This window comes from Panthera pardus, unplaced genomic scaffold (genome assembly GCF_024362965.1).
Source record: "Panthera pardus isolate Hobbes unplaced genomic scaffold, ASM2436296v1 HiC_scaffold_21, whole genome shotgun sequence".
Lineage (NCBI taxonomy): Eukaryota > Metazoa > Chordata > Mammalia > Carnivora > Felidae > Panthera > Panthera pardus.
In genome coordinates, this window is record NW_026526777.1 from 4,675,131 (window position 1) to 4,693,093 (window position 17,963).

Below are 17,963 nucleotides of genomic sequence, written 5' to 3' on the forward strand. Positions count from 1 at the left end.
ACAGAAATCATAAAAGGAAAAGACTGACCTTGATTATAGACACTTTTTAACCGTTTCGGGTCAAAAAATAAAAGGTCAGTGGCAAAGTAGGAAAAATATTTAAAACACATAAGACCAATATCCCTTAAAGAGAGAGCCAGATCCTCCAAATCAATATCAAGCATATCCAGAATATATCAAGCACAGGATGTGGAAAATCCAGTCACAAGATAAGAAACGCCCACGGCCAATGAGTACGAGGTAGACATTCGGTCTCACTAGCAATTAAAGAAACACAAATTAAACCAATGACATGGTGCCATTTTCCCCTATTGATCCGACCAAGATTTTTTTTTTTTTAAATGTCTTTGGGTCCAGGTTGAAAAGGCATTTATGACCGATGGAAGTATACACAAACAACATGCAGAACGATTTGGCAATATGCGTCAAAAACTCCCACTCAGCAGGTCTATTTCTGGAAGTTTAATCTAAGGAAATCAGAATGCATACAAAGACTTAGTTGTAAAATGCCATTGCTGATATCAGAGCAGAGCACAGAACCAAAGACGGAACAATGCCAACACTGAGTGAAAAAGAGTTAAATTAGTCCGTCCACACTGTGCGATTCTTGGCCGTGGTTTGAAGTCCCAAGAAGTCTTGAAAAATATTATCTTTATTTATTTATTTTTAAAGATTTTATTTTGAGGGTGGGGCGTCTGAGTGGTTGGGGGTCCGACTCCTGATTTCAGCTAGAGTCATGATCTCACGGTTCATGACTTGGAACTTGGCTGTCAGGCTCCCCACTGGCAGTGCAGAGCCTGCGTGGGATTCTCTGCCTCTCCCTCTCTGCCCCTCCCCTGCTTGCACACGCACATGTGCTCTCTCTCTCTCTCTCTCAAAAACAAAAAAATAAACTTTAAAAATTTTATTTTTGGGAGGAGCCTGGGTGGCTCAGTCGGTCAAGCGTCCAACTTCGGCTCAGGTCATGATCTCACAGTTCGTGGGTTCGAGCCCCGCATCGGGCTCTGTGCTGACAGCTCGGAGCCTGGAGCCTGCTTCGGATTCTGTGTCTCCTTCTCTCTCTGCCTCTCCGCTGCATTGTGCTGTCTGTCTCTCAAAAGTAAATAAATGTAAAAAAAAAAAATTAAAGATTTTGTTTTTTTAAGTAATCTCTCCACCCAACATAGGGCTTGAGCCCATAACCATGAGATCAAGGGCAGCACCATCCACTGACCCAGCCAGCCAGGCTCCCTGAAAAATATGATACATTGCTAAGGGTTTTTTTTATTTATTTATTTATTTTAAGTTTATTTATTTATTTGGAGAGAGGCAGAGAGAGAGAGAGTGCAAGCAGAGGAGGGGCAGAGAGAGAGGGAGACAGGGGATCTGAAGCGCTTTCTGTGCTGACCGCAGAGAGCCCGATGGGGGGCTCGAACCACAAACCATGAGATCATGACCTGAGCCGAAGTCAGATGCTTAACCGACTGAGCCACCCAGGCGCCCCTTAAAGTTTATTTTTAATCAGGTTTATTTTTTTTAATGCTTTTTTTTTAATGTTTATTTATTTTTGAGACAGAGAGAGACAGAGCATGAATGGGGGAGGAGCAGAGAGAGAGAGGGAGACACAGAATCCGAAGCAGGCTCCAGGCTCTGAGTTGTCAGCACAGAGCCCGACGCGGGGCTCGAACTCACAGACCATGAGATCGCGACCTGAGCCGAAGTCGGAAGCTTAACCGACTGAGCCACCCAGGCGCCCCAATCAGGTTTATTTTAAATTAAAACAAATAAAGTTAAGTTTATTTTTAATTGTATGTTACAGCAACTCCAAACTACACGGCCTATAGAGAGATCAGAAAGGAAGCTCCCCAAGTGGTTACCTCCGGATTGTGCAGTTAACAATTATTGTGTTCCGAATTTCCTTGTTAACGTCGTGTTTGTCCATAACGGACACACCATTTTGATTTCAAAAAGAGGAAAACTTGATTTTTAATTAAAAGATGGAGGAAGTTGGGGTTCTCAGGTAGACTCATTGATTATTATGCAACTTAGTTGTATTAGACATAGTTCATATGGTTTAGCTTGCCGTGTGTGTATATAAATATATGTACCATATATAATCAGCAGGCTTACCTTCCTTTTTTTTTTTTAAGTTTATTTTGAGAGACAGAGAGAGCCGGGGAGGAGCAGAGGGAGAGAGGGAGAGGGAGAATCCCAGGCAGGCTCCATGCTGCCAGACCGGAGCCCAAGGCGGGGCTTGAACTCACGAACCGTGAGATCGTGACCCGAGCCGAAACCAAGAGTCACACGCTTAACCGACTGAGCCACCCAGGTGCCCTGGCAGGCTTCCCTTCCTACTTCAGCTTTACTTAGACTGTTTTTATTTTTTTTTAATATTTTTATTTATTTTTGAGACAGAGAGAGACCGAGCACGAGCAGGGGAGGGGCAGAGAGAGAGGGAGACACAGAATCGGAAGCAGGCTCCAGGCTCTAGGCTGTCAGCACAGAGCCCGACGCGGGTGCTCGAACTCACAAACCGCGAGATCATGACCTGAGCCGAAGTCGGACACGTAACCGACTGAGCCTCCCAGGCGCCCCCACTCAGACTGCTTTTAACGTAGAGTCTTGTGCTGAACAGCGGTCAAGACAACCACTCCAGAAACATGCAAACTGCCAGAAGACGGCTTAGGCAGGCTTTCATTCCACACTCTGAAAAACTAAAATTTTATTGTAGATAATCCACAAAGTGGGTTTTCTGCATGTGGTTTATTAGAATTGCCTGTAAGTGCCTGGTTTCATCCACAGCAACTTAATACAGTTAATGGACCTTATACAAATATTTATAGGCCCAGAGAGAGATTTATTGACAGACTCGGCCTTCCTTCCAGGCCCGGTTAACAGTCAGATCCTGCCAGCCCTTCAAACACACCGAGAAGCCGGAGAGATTTTGCCAGTGACTTGGGCACGGAAAAGTGTGGGGCTGTGAAGGGTATGACGTGCCACAGATGAATCCGAGAGTGTATTCATAAATAAAATGCCAGTGCCCAAAGTAAACTGAGAGGGACGTCCAGAAGCTACAAATTAAGAGCCCACGCTCTAAAAACAAAGAGGCGTTTCTCTGACCCGGCTGACCGCTTCCTGTCCCCTTTGCCCGCCACCGTCCACCTAGACTCTCCCACGGGGCAGGCACCCACCCCGTGTTGCGAGGGACATCTGGAATTTCGTGGCTGTCCTGTGACTCTCCCACCGAGACTTCTGACGTCTCAAACTTGACGTGTCCACTCAACACCCTGTCCTCCCCCCTTTCCTACTCCTTCCCTCAGTCTTCCCGGCTCGGGGAAGGGGTCACATCCCCCTGGCTGCCCCGGCCAAAAGCCAGCCTTCGTCGGGGATTTCCCTTTTCCTCCGCCCGACCCCAAATGCTTCAGTGAGCCCTGTCGGTTCTGTCTCCAGAACACAAAACTATGTGCCGAAGCCACCCTCTGTTCACGGTCCCGGGCTCTGCAATCCTGACTGCATTCGTCGCCTCTCATCCTCATGACCGCAATAACCTCCGGGTGGGTCTTTCTAGAACCTGCTGTCCACTGGGTTGGCAGAGGGATCTTTTTCAATGTAACTTATATGTGCTGAGATCTTTCCAATGGCTTCCTGTTGCACTTGGGAAAGCCCTGAACTTCTCACCATTGGTCCACAGGATCTACGGAGGCCCCTCCTCTGCTCCCCATTTCCCCGCAAATTATTCTGGGATTCCAAGTTCATCCTACCTGAGGGCCGCTGCACTTTTCTGTTTCCTTTTCCTGAAAGTCCTTTCACCTCACTTCCACCCCATTCAATGGGAATTGGAATTTTAAAACAGTGAGGAATTAGGAATATGCGTTGAGGGCACCCACCGTGTAACCAGCAGTCAGCAGCCCTGGAGACCGGCCTTCCAGTATTTTCAAGTGAGGACACCGCCTCCAAGCCACGATGGTCACGACTGCAGCCAGCAACAGCTGAGGTGGTTCCTTGACCCACGGTCTCCTCTTCTCTGGGACCCGTCCCCACACGTACCTTCTCTCTTGGAAATCTAAAACCTGGACATAAAGATCCAGAAACTGGGGGTCCCCGGAGCCAGTCACCTGCTGTGGAAGTCCCTGAGCTGTCCAATTTCTGGCACCAGGCGTCCCCATTCAGCTTTTTTCCTTGGAGTTTATGAACTTCCCAGCACTTTTTGGAATAAGTCCTCTAGCTAAAGTTGGGTTCTGACTTACAACTGAAATCATCTTTGAGGAAAACAATCGAAGGACCCCATCTTAACTGCCTCGTCTGCTTCCTGGAACTCAGCCTCACGGGACTCTTCTCTTTCCAGTGACTCTCGGTTACTAAGGGCTCTGTGGGATCGAGGGGCACCAGGGTGGCTCAGTCAGTTAGGTGCCTGGCTTCAGCTCAGGTCATGATCTCACAGTTCATGAGTTCGAGCCCCACATCGGGCTCTGTGCTGATAGCTCAGAGCCTGGAGCCTGCTTCGGATTCTGCGTCTCCCTCTCTCTCTACCTCTCCCCTGCCTCACACTCTGTCTCTCTCTCCCTCTCAAGAATAAATAAACATTTTAAAAAGTTAAAAAAAAAAAAGAATCACTTCACTAGGAATAGTATTTTTGTGCCCTCCCTCTGCCCCTGTGCACACACACCACCATTAATTCCCACCGCTGTCAATGGCTCACCCGCACCCCTGTAATAATAAAGTAAAGCTGGTTCCTCCCCCCTGGGGTTTATTATGCTGAGAAAACACACGCGCATGCATGCCTGCACACACACACACACGCGTCCGTAACAATTACAGGCAGTTACACTTATGAGTCATTAAAAGCTTCCCCATCAGACCTCTTCCCCGGGACAAACATTTTCAAGTTTCCTAGATTACAGTTGATCTCACACAAGTGGGTTTTAAATGCTTCCCTTCGTGGGGAGGCATCCCTGGACCCTGGAGGAGATTAGGAAACTGCCAGGCCTTATCAGCAGCAGCCCTAGCAAGGTTGTCCTCGTGGGTTCTTCCCTGGGAAGATTATCACAGTGATTAATCGCGTCCACTTTTTGTTGTCAATTTCAGAAGCCGACATTTTTGGCCTTGTTCCCGGATTCCGGGGTTACTGTCAATCTGAAACCTGCGGCTTCTCATATACCGACTCTACCTTCTCATTAGGAAAGAGGTGTGAAAGCGCTGGGGGTGTCCTGGGTGCCTCCTCCCAGCTAAGGTAGAGTGCGCCGAGGAAAAGAAAAGAGAGAAGGTGGAAAGAAGAAAGACGCGGGGATGCCGTAGAGAAAGCAGCATAGACGCAGAGGCGGGTCAGGACTGGACAGAGAGGAGCCCTCATTCCCAACCAGTGCCCGGCTCAGGATTGCCCACCAGCCCCTAAGGCTTCGCTTCCTGGCGGCAGCTTCCATTTTGGTTGCGTATTTGCTTTTCAGTAGAGTCAACAGGGTCTGGGGCAGGGTTCTCCTGGGCGCTGGGCGCCGCTGATACTTGGGGCCACATGCACCTTTGCCAAGGGGGCCATCCTGAGTTTGTGGGTTCCTTAGCAGCACCCCTGACCTCTGCCCACTAGATGCCGGTAACGCCTCCCGCTTATGACAACTGAAAACGTACCCAGAGTCGGGGACAAAATTGCCCCTGGCTGAGAACCACCCAGAGAGGAACGTTTCCCCCGGACAGATTTACGTTCCGACTCTCACTCCATCCCTTACAAGCCCGTGACCTTGAAAACACCCACTGTTTATTTGAGGCTTGTCCGCAGTAACATTTCTCTCGAAAAGTTGTTTTGGGGAGTGAAACGAAGGGAGAAGCATATAGGTTCACAATAGGTTCTCAACAAATATTTGCTCCCTCCCAACTCCAGCCTCATTTACTTAACAAATATTTACTGAGTACATAGGCTGTGAGCGAAGGATATAAACACGACACAGTTCTGGTCTTCCAGGAGCTAACCCACTCGGGGACAAGAACGGGAGAAGCACACAGGCTTAGAAACAGCAGGGCTGGGGCGCCCGGGTGGCCCCGTCAGTTAAGCATCCCGCTTCGGCTCAGGTCATGATCTCACAGTTTGTGAGTTCGAGCCTCACATTGGGCTCTTTGCTGACAGGGTGCAGCCTGCTTCGGATTCTGTGTCTCCCTCTCTCTCTCTCTCTGCCCCTCCCCTGCGTGCGTGCTCTCTCTCTCTCTCTCAAAAATAAACATTTAAAAAATGAAAAAAGAGGGGCTCCTGGGTGGCTCAGTCGGTTGAGCGTCCGACTTCGGCTCAGGTCATGATCTCACGGTCCGTGAGTTCAAGCCTGTGCTGACAGCTCAAAGCCTGGAGCCTGTTTCAGATTCTGTGTCTCCGTCTCTCTCTGAACCTCCCCTGTTCATGCTCTCTCTCTCTCTCTCTCTGTCTCAAAAATCAATAAAGGTTAAAAAAAAAATTTTGTTTAAATGAAAAAAGAAAAGGAAAGAAAGAAAAGGGAAGGGAGGAGAAATAAAATGAAGGCTGGGAGAGCTGGGAGCTAGACCAGTCGGGAGCTGTTGATTCCAGACGAGCTGCGGACTCCGCAACCACAATGGCAAGGTGCCAGGAGGCCCCGGGGACATTAGAATGTGGAACCGGCAAGAGTCATCGAGGGATTAGATGAGGAGGTGGGTAGTGAGTGAAGGAGGAGGAATGGCGGGGGGAGGGCAGTGTAAGCTTCTAGCTTAGGAATCTAGCTGGATCCTGAGGGCATTTGGAAATGACAGGCCCCCAGAAACTGCTCCTTTCCTATTCCGCGCCTGGCGCCACAGGCGCTGGGCAAAAAAGCCCACTCTCCTGGCTCCCCCTGGATGGAATGGGGCCCGACTCGATTTGACCCTCCTAGGGCTGGGCGTGGCCCGCTCAGCAGCCCAGTGACAGGTGCCCCCTGTCGGGCTCCGCCCGGTTTTGGGAAGACCCCGGAAAATGAAAGCAATGGAGAAGCATCGCTGTTCCTAGGGAGCTCAGAGGCCACACGCCAGAGACCCGCACATGGAGAGGCACGGGGACGGTGCGCCCCGCGCTGTGTGCCCGAGAACCGCATCAGAGAACGTCTCACGAAGAAGCTCATCCGGAAAGGGGCGGCCGTGAGAGAGACAAGGGAGAAGAGTGAATTGGCCAGAGTATCAACAGCTGCAAAGGCACGGCTGTGGGGCGCGGGGAGGTAGAAGGTGATGCTAGCCGTGCAGGCAAGGGCCAGAGCATAAAAGGCGTAGGGCACTAAGGATTATCCAGGGGGTAATGAGCCACCGAGTGATTTTACGCAGGCAAGTTCCAGACGAAGCTCCCAGAGTTTGCCCAGTATTGGAGGAAAGCAGATAAGCCAACAAATATCTCAGTGCCTCGTGTTAAAACATAAACCAAGTCATGTCAAACGTTTTAAGAGTTTGAGTAAGGGGCGCCCTGGGTGGCTCCGAACCGATGGACTTGGGCTCGGGTCACGATCTCGCAGTCCGTGGGTTCGAGCCCCGCGTCGGGCTCTGTGCCAACGGCTCAGAACCAGGAGCCTGCTTCGGATTCTGTGTCTCCCCCTCTCTCTGCCCCTCCCCTGCTTGCACTCTGTCTCTCTCTCCCCCCACCCCCAAAATAAATAAACATTAAAAAAAAAAAAGATTTTGAGTAAAAAGTAATTCCAAGCGGGCAGCGTGAAACTGGCTGAGGCACGTTCTGCCAACAGGAGCCTGGGGAGAGGCGTTCACAGACAAGAGGCGGTAACAAAGCAAGGACAGTATTTGGTTGGCTATAGCTTAAGCTGTTGCATTACTTGGAGGGGTCCCTGGGTGGCTCAGTTGGTTGAGCTTCCGACTTCGGCTCAGGTCATGATCTCACTCGGGTCCCTGAACTCGAGCCCTGCATTAGGCTCGATGCTGGCAGCGTGGAGCCCGCTTTGGATCCTCTGTCTCCCTGGCCCTCTGCCCCTCCCCCGCTCATGCTCTTTCTCCCTAAAAATAAATCTTAAAAAAACATTTTTAAAAAGCTGTTGTGTTATTTGGGAAAGCCTACATGGCTGTTTGTGATCGGTCATTCGTAAGCTTCGAGTTCCTAACCTTGAGGCACTGACCGGCATAGCTTGGGGTTTGCTTAGACAGGGTATTAGAGACACTACAACTGGCCTCCTTGTTTAACGAACACTCGTATGAACCAAGCTCTGCGCCAGCCTCGTCCGACGGATGGGCCAGCGAAGCGCTCCCGACGACTCTACGGGCGCTGTGCTCCAGCCAGCGTCACGTGGGGGCGTCAGCACCTTCCCAGCTGTGTCCTCTGTAAGACACAGTGAGTCTCTGGAAGCCAGGACATGTGTCGCCCTTGTACCCCCAGTCTGGCTGAGGGCCTGGCACAGAGTGGCTAACACACGTGTTGGCTGACGGCCTGAATGAATGAATGACCTACCGGGCCGCTTGTTCCTGAATGTCCTGCCTTCTAAGGTCCCGTTGGCCATCTCACCGCATCTAAAGGACGCGGGCAGCCCCGAGAAGGGGGCGACTTTGGCCCCAGGGGATCCGGGCTGTGCTGCTCTCTCATGCTAACGCTGACCTTGGGCAAAGCGCCTACGTTCTGAGTCAGGGTTCTCACCCGTGAAAACGGGATTTGAAACAAAATCCTCGCGTCTCGAAACAACGCGCAAAAGAACTTCATACCACTGCTCAAACCTACGTTGTATACATCGTATGTCATCCTCTCCTTTACAAATAAGCCTGTGCTCAAAAGTCAGGAAACCGTAGGCTGAGTTTAAGGCCTTGGATTACAGGCCAGCGGAAACGCCGACGTTAAAACGCCGACGTTAAAGGTGCTTGTCAACTCGCCTTCACGGTGGGCTGCTGACGACCGCAAGTGAGATCCTGGCTGTTCCTGGTGGGCTCCACTCGGTCGCACTCACCTTCTTGCGCCTCCTTCAACACGCCAGGCTCGCCCGTACCTCAGGGCCTTTGCCCTGCTGTTCGCTCTCTCCCGGACACCTGCGTCAACAACGTCTCTTCCTCACTTCCTTCAGGCCTCTGCTCGGAAGCCGCCAAGATGCCTTCCCTGGGGGCGCCCGGGGGGCTCGGTTGGTTGAGCGACCGACTCCGGGTTTGGGCTCAGGTCATGGTCTCACGGTCCGTGAGTTCGAGCCCCGCATCGGGCTCCGTGCTGGCAGTGTGGAGCCTGCTTGGGATTCTCTTTCCCTCTCTCTCTGCCCCTCCTGTGCTCTCTCTCAAAATAAATAAACTTAAAATGAATACTTTATAGAAAGAAAAACAACAACAAAAAGATGCCGTCCCTCAGCGCCCCGTCTACAGGAGCACCACCTCCCCTCCTCCCTGCCGCGGCTCCCCTCTTCTTAGCACACCTTTCTTTTCCTTCTGGTAATCCCCATAATCGTGTTTACTCCATGGCCTCCCGTGAAAACACAAGCCCCGTGGAGAGAGTGCCTCACGTAGAGCGGCCTCCCCAACACCCAGGACGGCGGCTGGCACACAGGGGACGCTCCGCGCCTCGTGCCGGGTCGTTTGCTCAGTGAAGGGCGTGGGGCGCATAAGGAAGTTTTTCGCTGTCGTCACCTGTCATCACGTGGAATCAAGAAGGACTTGCAAAATGAAACACAGCAGAATCAGACCAGACCTGTCCTCGCCAGTAACAAGCTATTTGGCCTTGGAAAGTCACGGTTTCTGAGCGTCAGTGTTCTTCCCCGTAAAAGAGCAGTGACGCCCTCCACTTCCCCGTGGCACAAATCACAGGACTGCTGTGGAACTTAGCGGGGTCTCACACAGCATTTCATCAACAGGGTATGTTTCTGACTTTACCGTTAACTCTCCAGGCGCATGGACCTAGTCTTACTCGTCTATTATGGGACTCGGCACGGGCCTGGATCTATAAATAATTGTGAAAAAATAGGGAGCAAAGGTGAAAAACTTCCTTTGAGAAATGAACCGAGCTTCAAACAGTCATGCTCCAAATGATCTTTACATAGTCACTGTGTCATTTCGCTTCCTATGGCAGACAAAACCATTGGCAATGTGTCTGAGCAGCTAGGAATATTCCGTCAGTCTGGGTTTTGTTTAGGATAAAGAATACAAACGCTTGTTTTTACTAAATGAATGGTTCTCCCGGGTCAGCGCGGAAAAAGTGCTTATGCCATTCTGATGCTTCGACCCAGGCAGAAGACACGCTCCCACGACAGAGCGCCGGCCCCGTGAGTGACACCTCCACAAGATGGGGTCATAAGTGCCAACCGAGGGGCATGAGCCGAACCTCCACTGCTTAGTCAACTGTCAAGACGGAACCAGGCCTCTGAAAATTCTGCACGTACATTTTCACATATAACCACTGCCTTTTCAAAGAACCAGATCAACGTTACAAGGAATGAAGTCATAGTAACGGGCAGTTTAAACAATTATTTGGTATAAGTCCAGGTTATTTTCCCATATCCATTAGACCGGGATGGTGGGGTGAGGGGCCGGGGGAGGGGAGGAAGGCTTACATCTAGACTCCACATTAGCTCCTTCTTTAAATGCTTGTAAACAGATGTTAAAGCTGGGGAGGCGATGCGGAATGGCTAGCTCTGTGCCAACACCGGGATAGTAGCTCATTTAATCCTTGCAGACGATCCTGAGGATTATGGTATCGTCCTCACTTCACAGACAGAAAACTAGTCCGCGTAGGTAAAAGGACCTCGCCCAAGGTCACACACTGGAACTTGAACCTCAGCTATCTGAACCTGTGTCCTCATATGCCAAACTCTCAAGTCTTGGTCATGAGTTATAAATGCATGAATCGACACACACGGTAGAGAGAGAGGAATCTAATCATGATCAGTTACCTTTTGGAAATTACGGTCACGTAATTTCCATAGCTTGATCTACCACAGCGGGGCTAACGCGCGGTTCTGCAAATCAGCTTTAGCCCAGGCCAGGGAGAGAAAGGGCATTATCAAGTCAGCCGTCGCAAAGAAAATAAAATCTGGTGAGAGGATTTGGATGTGGGAGGGGATTATGACATGTCTGGGATGATTAAAAAGAAGTGTGGGGCCAGCGGGAACCTCCGCACAAGTGAGAACTGGCCCTCGAGCACATACTGCAAGTTTAGGAAGGACACACTGGCCGACGTTTGTGATGGTTAGTGCCGAGTCCTGTTTATTTTGCGGCAATCTCCATCTACCGGGCCTGCGCGCTCCGGGGAAAATCCAAAACATAACAGAATGGAAGGAGTAGGGCAGTCAGGCAAAACTCTCGTCAGATTCTAGCCCGGACACTTAGTGAGTCATCTAATCTTTGAGCCTCTTTGCTCATCTGTAAAACGGGAGTACGAATGCCAGCTCCAACTCCAACACCAAAGTGTTGCCGTGAAAATGAACCGAAGCCACGTACGGCAGAAGAGGGATCCTGAATCGGTGAATCACGAAAAGCCACAACTTAACCATCACCACGTTGTAAAATCAGTTCATCGGTTGTCGTGGGGGAGAGGTGGATACGAGGAATCTAAACACGTATAATCTTTTATCTGAAAAACTTCTTAGGGATGATGCCCACCCTGGGTCTTCCTAGGAGGGAGACAGAAAGACGCGCACCAAAGAATTATTTGTTCGACTTCGATGGGAGGTAAATTCCTTTACTTCTCACTTAGTTGTAAAGACCAGGAAAAGATCCAAAATGCTTAATTACAGGTTCTCTAGCACGCTCTTCCGGAGAATCCAAGGTCTATTCTTTAAGATTAAACACAAAATAATTCGAGAAACTAGAAAACGGACAGGCTGTTAAATGATATAACAACATTACAGTTTTGTAAGAAAAGACTATTTCTAGGAGATGTCTAACGAATTTACCGGTGAAGTTCACTGATGTCTGCAACCTCATTTGGTTCAGAAAAAAATTATATATACAAATAAATAATAAAAATAATATGTATAGGGTGCCTGGCTGGCTCAGTTATTGAGGGTCTGACTTTTTCAGCTCAGGTCACGATCCCACGGTTGTGGGACTGAGCCCCACGTCAGGCTCTACACTGAGCATAGAGCCTGCTTAAGTTTCTCTCTCTCTGCCCCTTTTTCCCGCTTGCACTCTCTCTCCTTCTTCCTCTAAAAAATAAAAATAAAAATAAGGGGCGCCTGGGTGGCTCAGTCGGCTAAGCATTTGACTTCGGCGCAGGTCATGATCTCACGGTTAAGTTCAAGCCCTACATCCAGCTCTCTGCTGTCGGCACAGAGCCCACTTCGGACCCTCCGTCTCCCTCTCTGCCACTCCCCCGCTCTCTCTCAAAAATGAGCATTAATTTAAAAACAATAATAGTAATAATTTAAAAATAGTACGTGTAAATAAAGCAAATACAGCAAAACACTAATTGTTGAACTTTGATGCTAGGTTTATGGGCCGTGTTTAAAGTGTTCATAAGAAAGCACTGGGGAACAAACACAAACACGAGGTTGCATTTAGAGACTGTCCCACGTGAAATTTTCCATCTTTTCCCTTTTCCACCCACTGTACAGATGGTTGAGGCCGGGTGGTGGTGCAGAAAACTAACTGCAAGCCAAGTTTTATCCAACTTTTGACACAATGTTATGCCACAGAGTCATTCAGCCAAATGGTGAGAAGTCAGTAACTAAAATCTACAGTTTTAAGAGTCTTGTGTGCGGGCCGGGAGAATGTGAGCCTTTCCAATGTACCTAATCCAGGAAATTTATCTAGAGATATTTAAGGACATTTTGAAGACAGTAAGGCGACTACTGAAGAAAATAAGCCATGTGGTCTGCTGGGTTTAGAACAGATTCTCTTAAGTACGGTGCCTCATAGGCTAATAATTAGCGCTTATCTATAAATGGGTACATTGATCTTAAGGTACATTGATCATTAGAACAAAAAGAATTGTGTAGGAAATAAGGCAAAGTCCTATACGATTTTAAGGTGTTCTTTTTTTTTTTTTTAAATTTTTTTTTTCAACGTTTTTTATTTATTTTTGGGACAGAGAGAGACACAGCATGAGCGGGGGAGGGGCAGAGAGAGAGGGAGACACAGAATCGGAAACAGGCTCCAGGCTCCGAGCCATCAGCCCAGAGCCTGACGCGGGGCTCGAACTCACGGACTCACGGACCGCAAGATCGTGACCTGGCTGAAGTCGGACGCTTAACCGACTGCGCCACCCAGGCGCCCCAATTTTAAGGTGTTCTTAAAGGACTACTAAAGACACCAAAAAGACTGCAAGTGAAAAGAAGACAAGAAGAGATTGTATAAAACCAGGAAGAAAAATGAAAAAAATGAAAACCCTCAAGAGACAAAATAAAATCACTTCATGAATTTATAAATGGTTTGCAGCCTACGAGCTGCAAAACAGCCTCTACATCTTTTGAGAAATGCCCACAGTTCTTCGGGAGAGAATGTCCCCCCAGGGCAGGTTCCGCACTTGAAGCTCTGTCCAAAGATCCCAGCAGAACTCCACCGACTTCTAAGAATATCAGACACTCTGAGAATGTTAAGGGAATGATCTAAGACATGGAAAACGTTTAAAGTCTTAGATTAGAGGCAACTGTCGAGGTTTCACAGTGGAAGACTGACCTATTTATGATGTGAACATCCGTGCGATGGGAGTGTTACTCTGCAACTTCAATGTAAGTACAGAGTAAGCCGCGACAAAAACAGAATATTAAAGTAAACAAATTGGGAAATTAATAAGTGAATATACTTATGACAATCTAAAAAATAGTCTGGAATACCGAAAAGACAATTATATTGGGATACTGGAATTCCATGTTTCCCACCCCTTTCCCACCAGTTCTACCAAAAAAAAATTGGTTTTTTTTTTACATTTATTTTTATTTTTGAGAAACAGACTGAGACAAAGCGTGAGCAGGGGAGGGGCAGAGAGAGAAGGAGACACAGAATCCGAAGCAGGCTCCAGGCTCTGAGCAAGCAGTCAGCACAGAGCCTGATGCGGGGCTCAAACCCACAAACTGTGAGATCATGACCTGAGCCGAAGTCAGAAGCTCAACCGACTGAACCACCCAGGTGCCTCTCTACCAAAAAAAAATTTAATTATTATTACAAAAGAATGAAAAAAAAAAAGGATAAAAAAGTCATGGCTGGAAGGCAACTAATGAACAATCACATACGAAGAGTACTCAAGGTAAGACCTAACATGGGATATGAGACTAGATGCTCTAAGAACGGTCACCATCTCCAACAATTAATGGTCTCTGCTATTTTCACTGAACGACAACCCATGCAAAACCACCCATTCTTTCCCTCCTTCTAATGGCAGGTCCCAAAACACATCCATCAAAGAAGTGCTCCCAGTAACAGCATTCTTGTTTATGACCAGCCCGCAGACATTACTCTCAAAGTCTCTTTTTGGCCGGAACTGATATGAAATATACTACTTCTCTAAAGTTGTGCGCTGTGTGTGTGTGTGTGTTGTACTATGAAAGAACAATGTCACTTAATTACTCATCTTTTAAAACCACAAAAGCAAACTCCTACATTTTAGCTTCTTAGGGAGTCCCCAACCTAGATGGGGACTAAAAAAAATTTTAGGTTGCTTGTTTGAAACTCAGAAAACATTTTTTCCTAGAAATATGATAGTAATAAGGGAAATGGATCTGCCCAGCAAAGTCTCAGGTCCACAGTCTCTCCCTCAATTTCCTGGTCTGAAGACTAATGATGCTTCTTAATGCTTTCCAGAGCCTCCCACACAGGTCTCCATTTCCATCATAGAATTTTCTTCAGAGGGGTATTTTTAAGCTGGAAAACACTTTACTAACAATGTAATTTTTTTATCACTTAAAATCTACTACTTTGCATTTTCGCAACACAGATGACACAAGATTCACTTAAATTCCAGACAAAAAATATTTTTAAGCAATCAGAAAATTAGGGGCGGCCGGGGGGCTCAGTCAGGCTAAGTGTCCAACTTCGGCTCAGGTCATGATCTCACGGTTCATGGGTTCGAGCCCCAAGTAGGGCTCTGTGCTGACAGCTCAGAGCCTGGAGCCTGCTTCGGATTCTGTGTCTCCCTCTCTCTCTGCCCCTCCGCTGCTAGCATTCTGTCTGTCTGTCTCTCAGAAATAAATAAACATTAAAAAAAAAAAAAGAAAACTAGAAAAAAAAGCAATCAGAAAATTAAAAACAAAGGGGTATAAAAGAACACTAAAATGTCCTTAATAGTTTGTGGACTTCAAACATCAAAAGCAAGATGCTATTTTAAAATAATGTAATGACTTCAGTTTAAAGATGGCTGAATTTTAATTTAATCCTTTCTGCATAAAACCAAATGGTAGTGTAATACCATGAGACTAAGTGCTGAAAAACTAAGTAATGAAACAGATATGTGAAACATGATTACAGTTTAAATTCTTTGGGCTCTTTTCTAAGCCCCCACTTTTAATACAGAATGAACTTTCCCAACCTAAGCACAAGAGTTAATATTTACCACTTTACATCTAAAAGCTGTACTTTAGGAACATTCCGCGAGTTTTCACAGCTATTGGGAAAGCTTTCAAAAGAAAAAGTGGGGGGGTTGAAAAGACAGCTTTAGACTGCAGCATAGTGTAGCTGGTATGAATACTGGGTTAGACCCCGGGACTGACTACATTCCTCTATTTTTCTTCCAAAACCTTTTGGCATCTGATAGTTTCATCAGCCTTTCGGTGTTGAAACAAGTAACCTTTCCTTCCCATCGTGCTCCCGATGAATGAGGCCTAAGATTTCCTAGAGGTGGACCTCAATTATTGAGTCCCCTTTATATACAAGGCAACCATTCGTTTTAATCTCCCTCGGGGCCGGGATTCATGCTCCCAACTGAACTTTCACCAGCGTGCACAGGATGTTCAAAAATGTCTCCAAAGCTCTCTTCTGGCCCGTTCGGCACCATCCGAATGTACTAGAAGTGGCAGAAGAACGGGAGCCCGAATTAGTCATATTTGATTCTCTCTGCCAGGGGTTCCTGCTTGTAATGGGAAATAATTTGAATTAGGATGGAACAGTTGATAAGAAGGAAGAACAAACCCGCTAACCAGATAAACAGAAAGGTGTTCTTTCCCTGAAACTCCAGGAGGTACGCAGGAGCCAGCCAGAGGGCCTGCCCGATGAACCACAGCATCAGGAGAACCACGGCGCGTTTCCACCGTATCCTCACCAGCGGCATCACCAGGGGCAGCAGGCAGAGGTACCAAAGAAAGTACTGGGAGGTGCAGACTTTGTTAAAAGTCACGAAGATGGCCGTGTGCAGGAAACAGCAGAAGACGAGGTCCCTGTAGTAGGCGAACGACACGGCCGACAGCAGGAGGAACTGCGGCAGGAAGGCGGCGAGGCCCAGGGAGAAGCTCCACGGGCTCTCCGCGGTCAAGTACAGCATGTAGAAGTAGGGCGAGAAGTTGTGCCGGATGTCCCGCCTCGTCAGGTGGTACAGGTAGGTGTGCTCCAGAAACTCCCAGCCGTATTTCTGGTAGAAGCCGAAGCTCAGGGCGGAAAACGTGAGCCCGGCGACGGCGACGAAGAGCAGCACGGCCCGACTGCACAGCCTCTTGAGGAATTCGTACAGGCGGGCCTGGAAGGGGCAGCGGGGCCGGCCGGGGTCGCCGCGCTCCGGGAGCAAGTGCAGGGCGATGGGCAGGATGTAGGTCACCGGGTACATCTTCATGTGCACGGCGAGGCCGTACGACACCGCGGCGCACGCCACCTGCCTCCTCGCGAGCAGGTACAGCGTCGCCAGCACCAGCGCCGCGACCATCGAGTCGGCGTTGCCGCGGCTGGACACCGCCATGGGCAGCGGATTAAGGAGCCAGAAGACACAGTAGCCGCAAGCCCGGCGCCGGCCCAGCCCCTTGAAGAGCAGCAGGCGGTAGAGGAGGAAGGCGGTGAGCAGGTCGCAGCTGATGAACAGAAACTTCCCGAAGAGCTCGCACAGGTACACGTTGGGCGTGAGCAGCCAGCCCAGCAGCGGGGTGTAGCGGTACGTGGCCCGCAGGTACGGGGAGCGCCCCTCGGTGACGAAGCGCGCGGCGTCCGTGAACACCCGGTAGTCGACGTCCGTGTACCGCACGAGCAGCGTCCGGTCCTGGAAGACGCCGTAGAAAACCAGGGCCACCCGGGCGAGGAAGGCCACCCCGAAGACGCCGGCGGGCGGCACCCGCAGGCCCAGGAACCACTCTCCCCAGGGCTTGGTGGGGGCCATGACCGCGCGGCGCCTCAGCCGCTCAGCCCCAGCGCCGAGCTGCCTTCGAACGCCCGCCCTTCGCTCGCGGGCGCATCTCCCACCGCCGGCCGCCAACCGAAACCTCGGCCGGGCGGTCGCTTCCGGCAGGAGGCCCCGCCCCTGCCCCGCTTCCGGTCGGAGGCGCCGCGCCGCGCTCTCAGTGGCCCGGCCGAGCGTGCCTTCCTCCGGATTGGCTGTGTCGCTGCCGCGCCTTCCCTCGGCGGGGGCGGGACTTCCGGTCCTTGAGGGAGGCGTGGTGCCCTGGCTCCCGGAGGGCGGCCGGCGTGGTCCCGGAGTCGCGGCGGCTTAGCTCTGCGCGTGCCGCCTGTTCCCCCGCCGCATCTCCGGTCAGCGGAGACGGAGCCTGGGACGGGACGAACTTCGGGCCGCGTCCCCCGGGCCGGAGACCCGCGGATGAAGGGAAGATGACCCGCGATCGCTTGTTGGGCGTCCCTCCGCCAGCCCGCCGGGAACCGAGGCGTGTGGGCCGGGCCCAGCGTGCGTGCCCCGTGAGTACTCGGGAAGCGCCTATATGTTGAAACTATGCCTCGTGTGCCCGGACTGGAACCGAACTGGACGGCTGCTGTTTTGTCCGGCAGCCCTGGGTGGGAGGGAGCGGGGAAGGTGTCCCCGGGTCTCGCCGCTGCGGAGTTGGCCCTTCCTTGTGTCAAGGTGGCCTTCCCGTCCCAGCCAGCAATTCGACCCTTCCGGCCTTAAAAAGCACGTCCTGGCTCTCAGATTACGGTTTCATCCGCAGTGTGATGTAGTTGCCTCCTTTCCGCCGAGGGTGGACGGATTGGGGTGCAGGGGC

The 17,963-nt window shown here is 50.0% G+C and overlaps 1 protein-coding gene across 1 annotated transcript; it reads right to left on the minus strand.

Moving 5' to 3' along the window:
• Nucleotides 1–15,182: 15,182 nt before the first annotated feature.
• On the minus strand, nucleotides 15,183–17,270 carry PIGM (phosphatidylinositol glycan anchor biosynthesis class M). The gene has a single exon (XM_019433284.2). The coding sequence runs from the start codon at nucleotides 17,129–17,131 to the stop codon at nucleotides 15,869–15,871; it is 1,263 nt and encodes a 420-aa protein (XP_019288829.2). The 5' UTR covers nucleotides 17,132–17,270; the 3' UTR covers nucleotides 15,183–15,868.
• Nucleotides 17,271–17,963: the final 693 nt, after the last annotated feature.

What these genes read in the sequence shown, in the direction of transcription:
- PIGM (XM_019433284.2), bottom strand. Translation starts at nt 17,131, where the DNA reads ATGGCCCCCACCAAGCCCTGGGGAGAGTGGTTCCTGGGCCTGCGGGTG.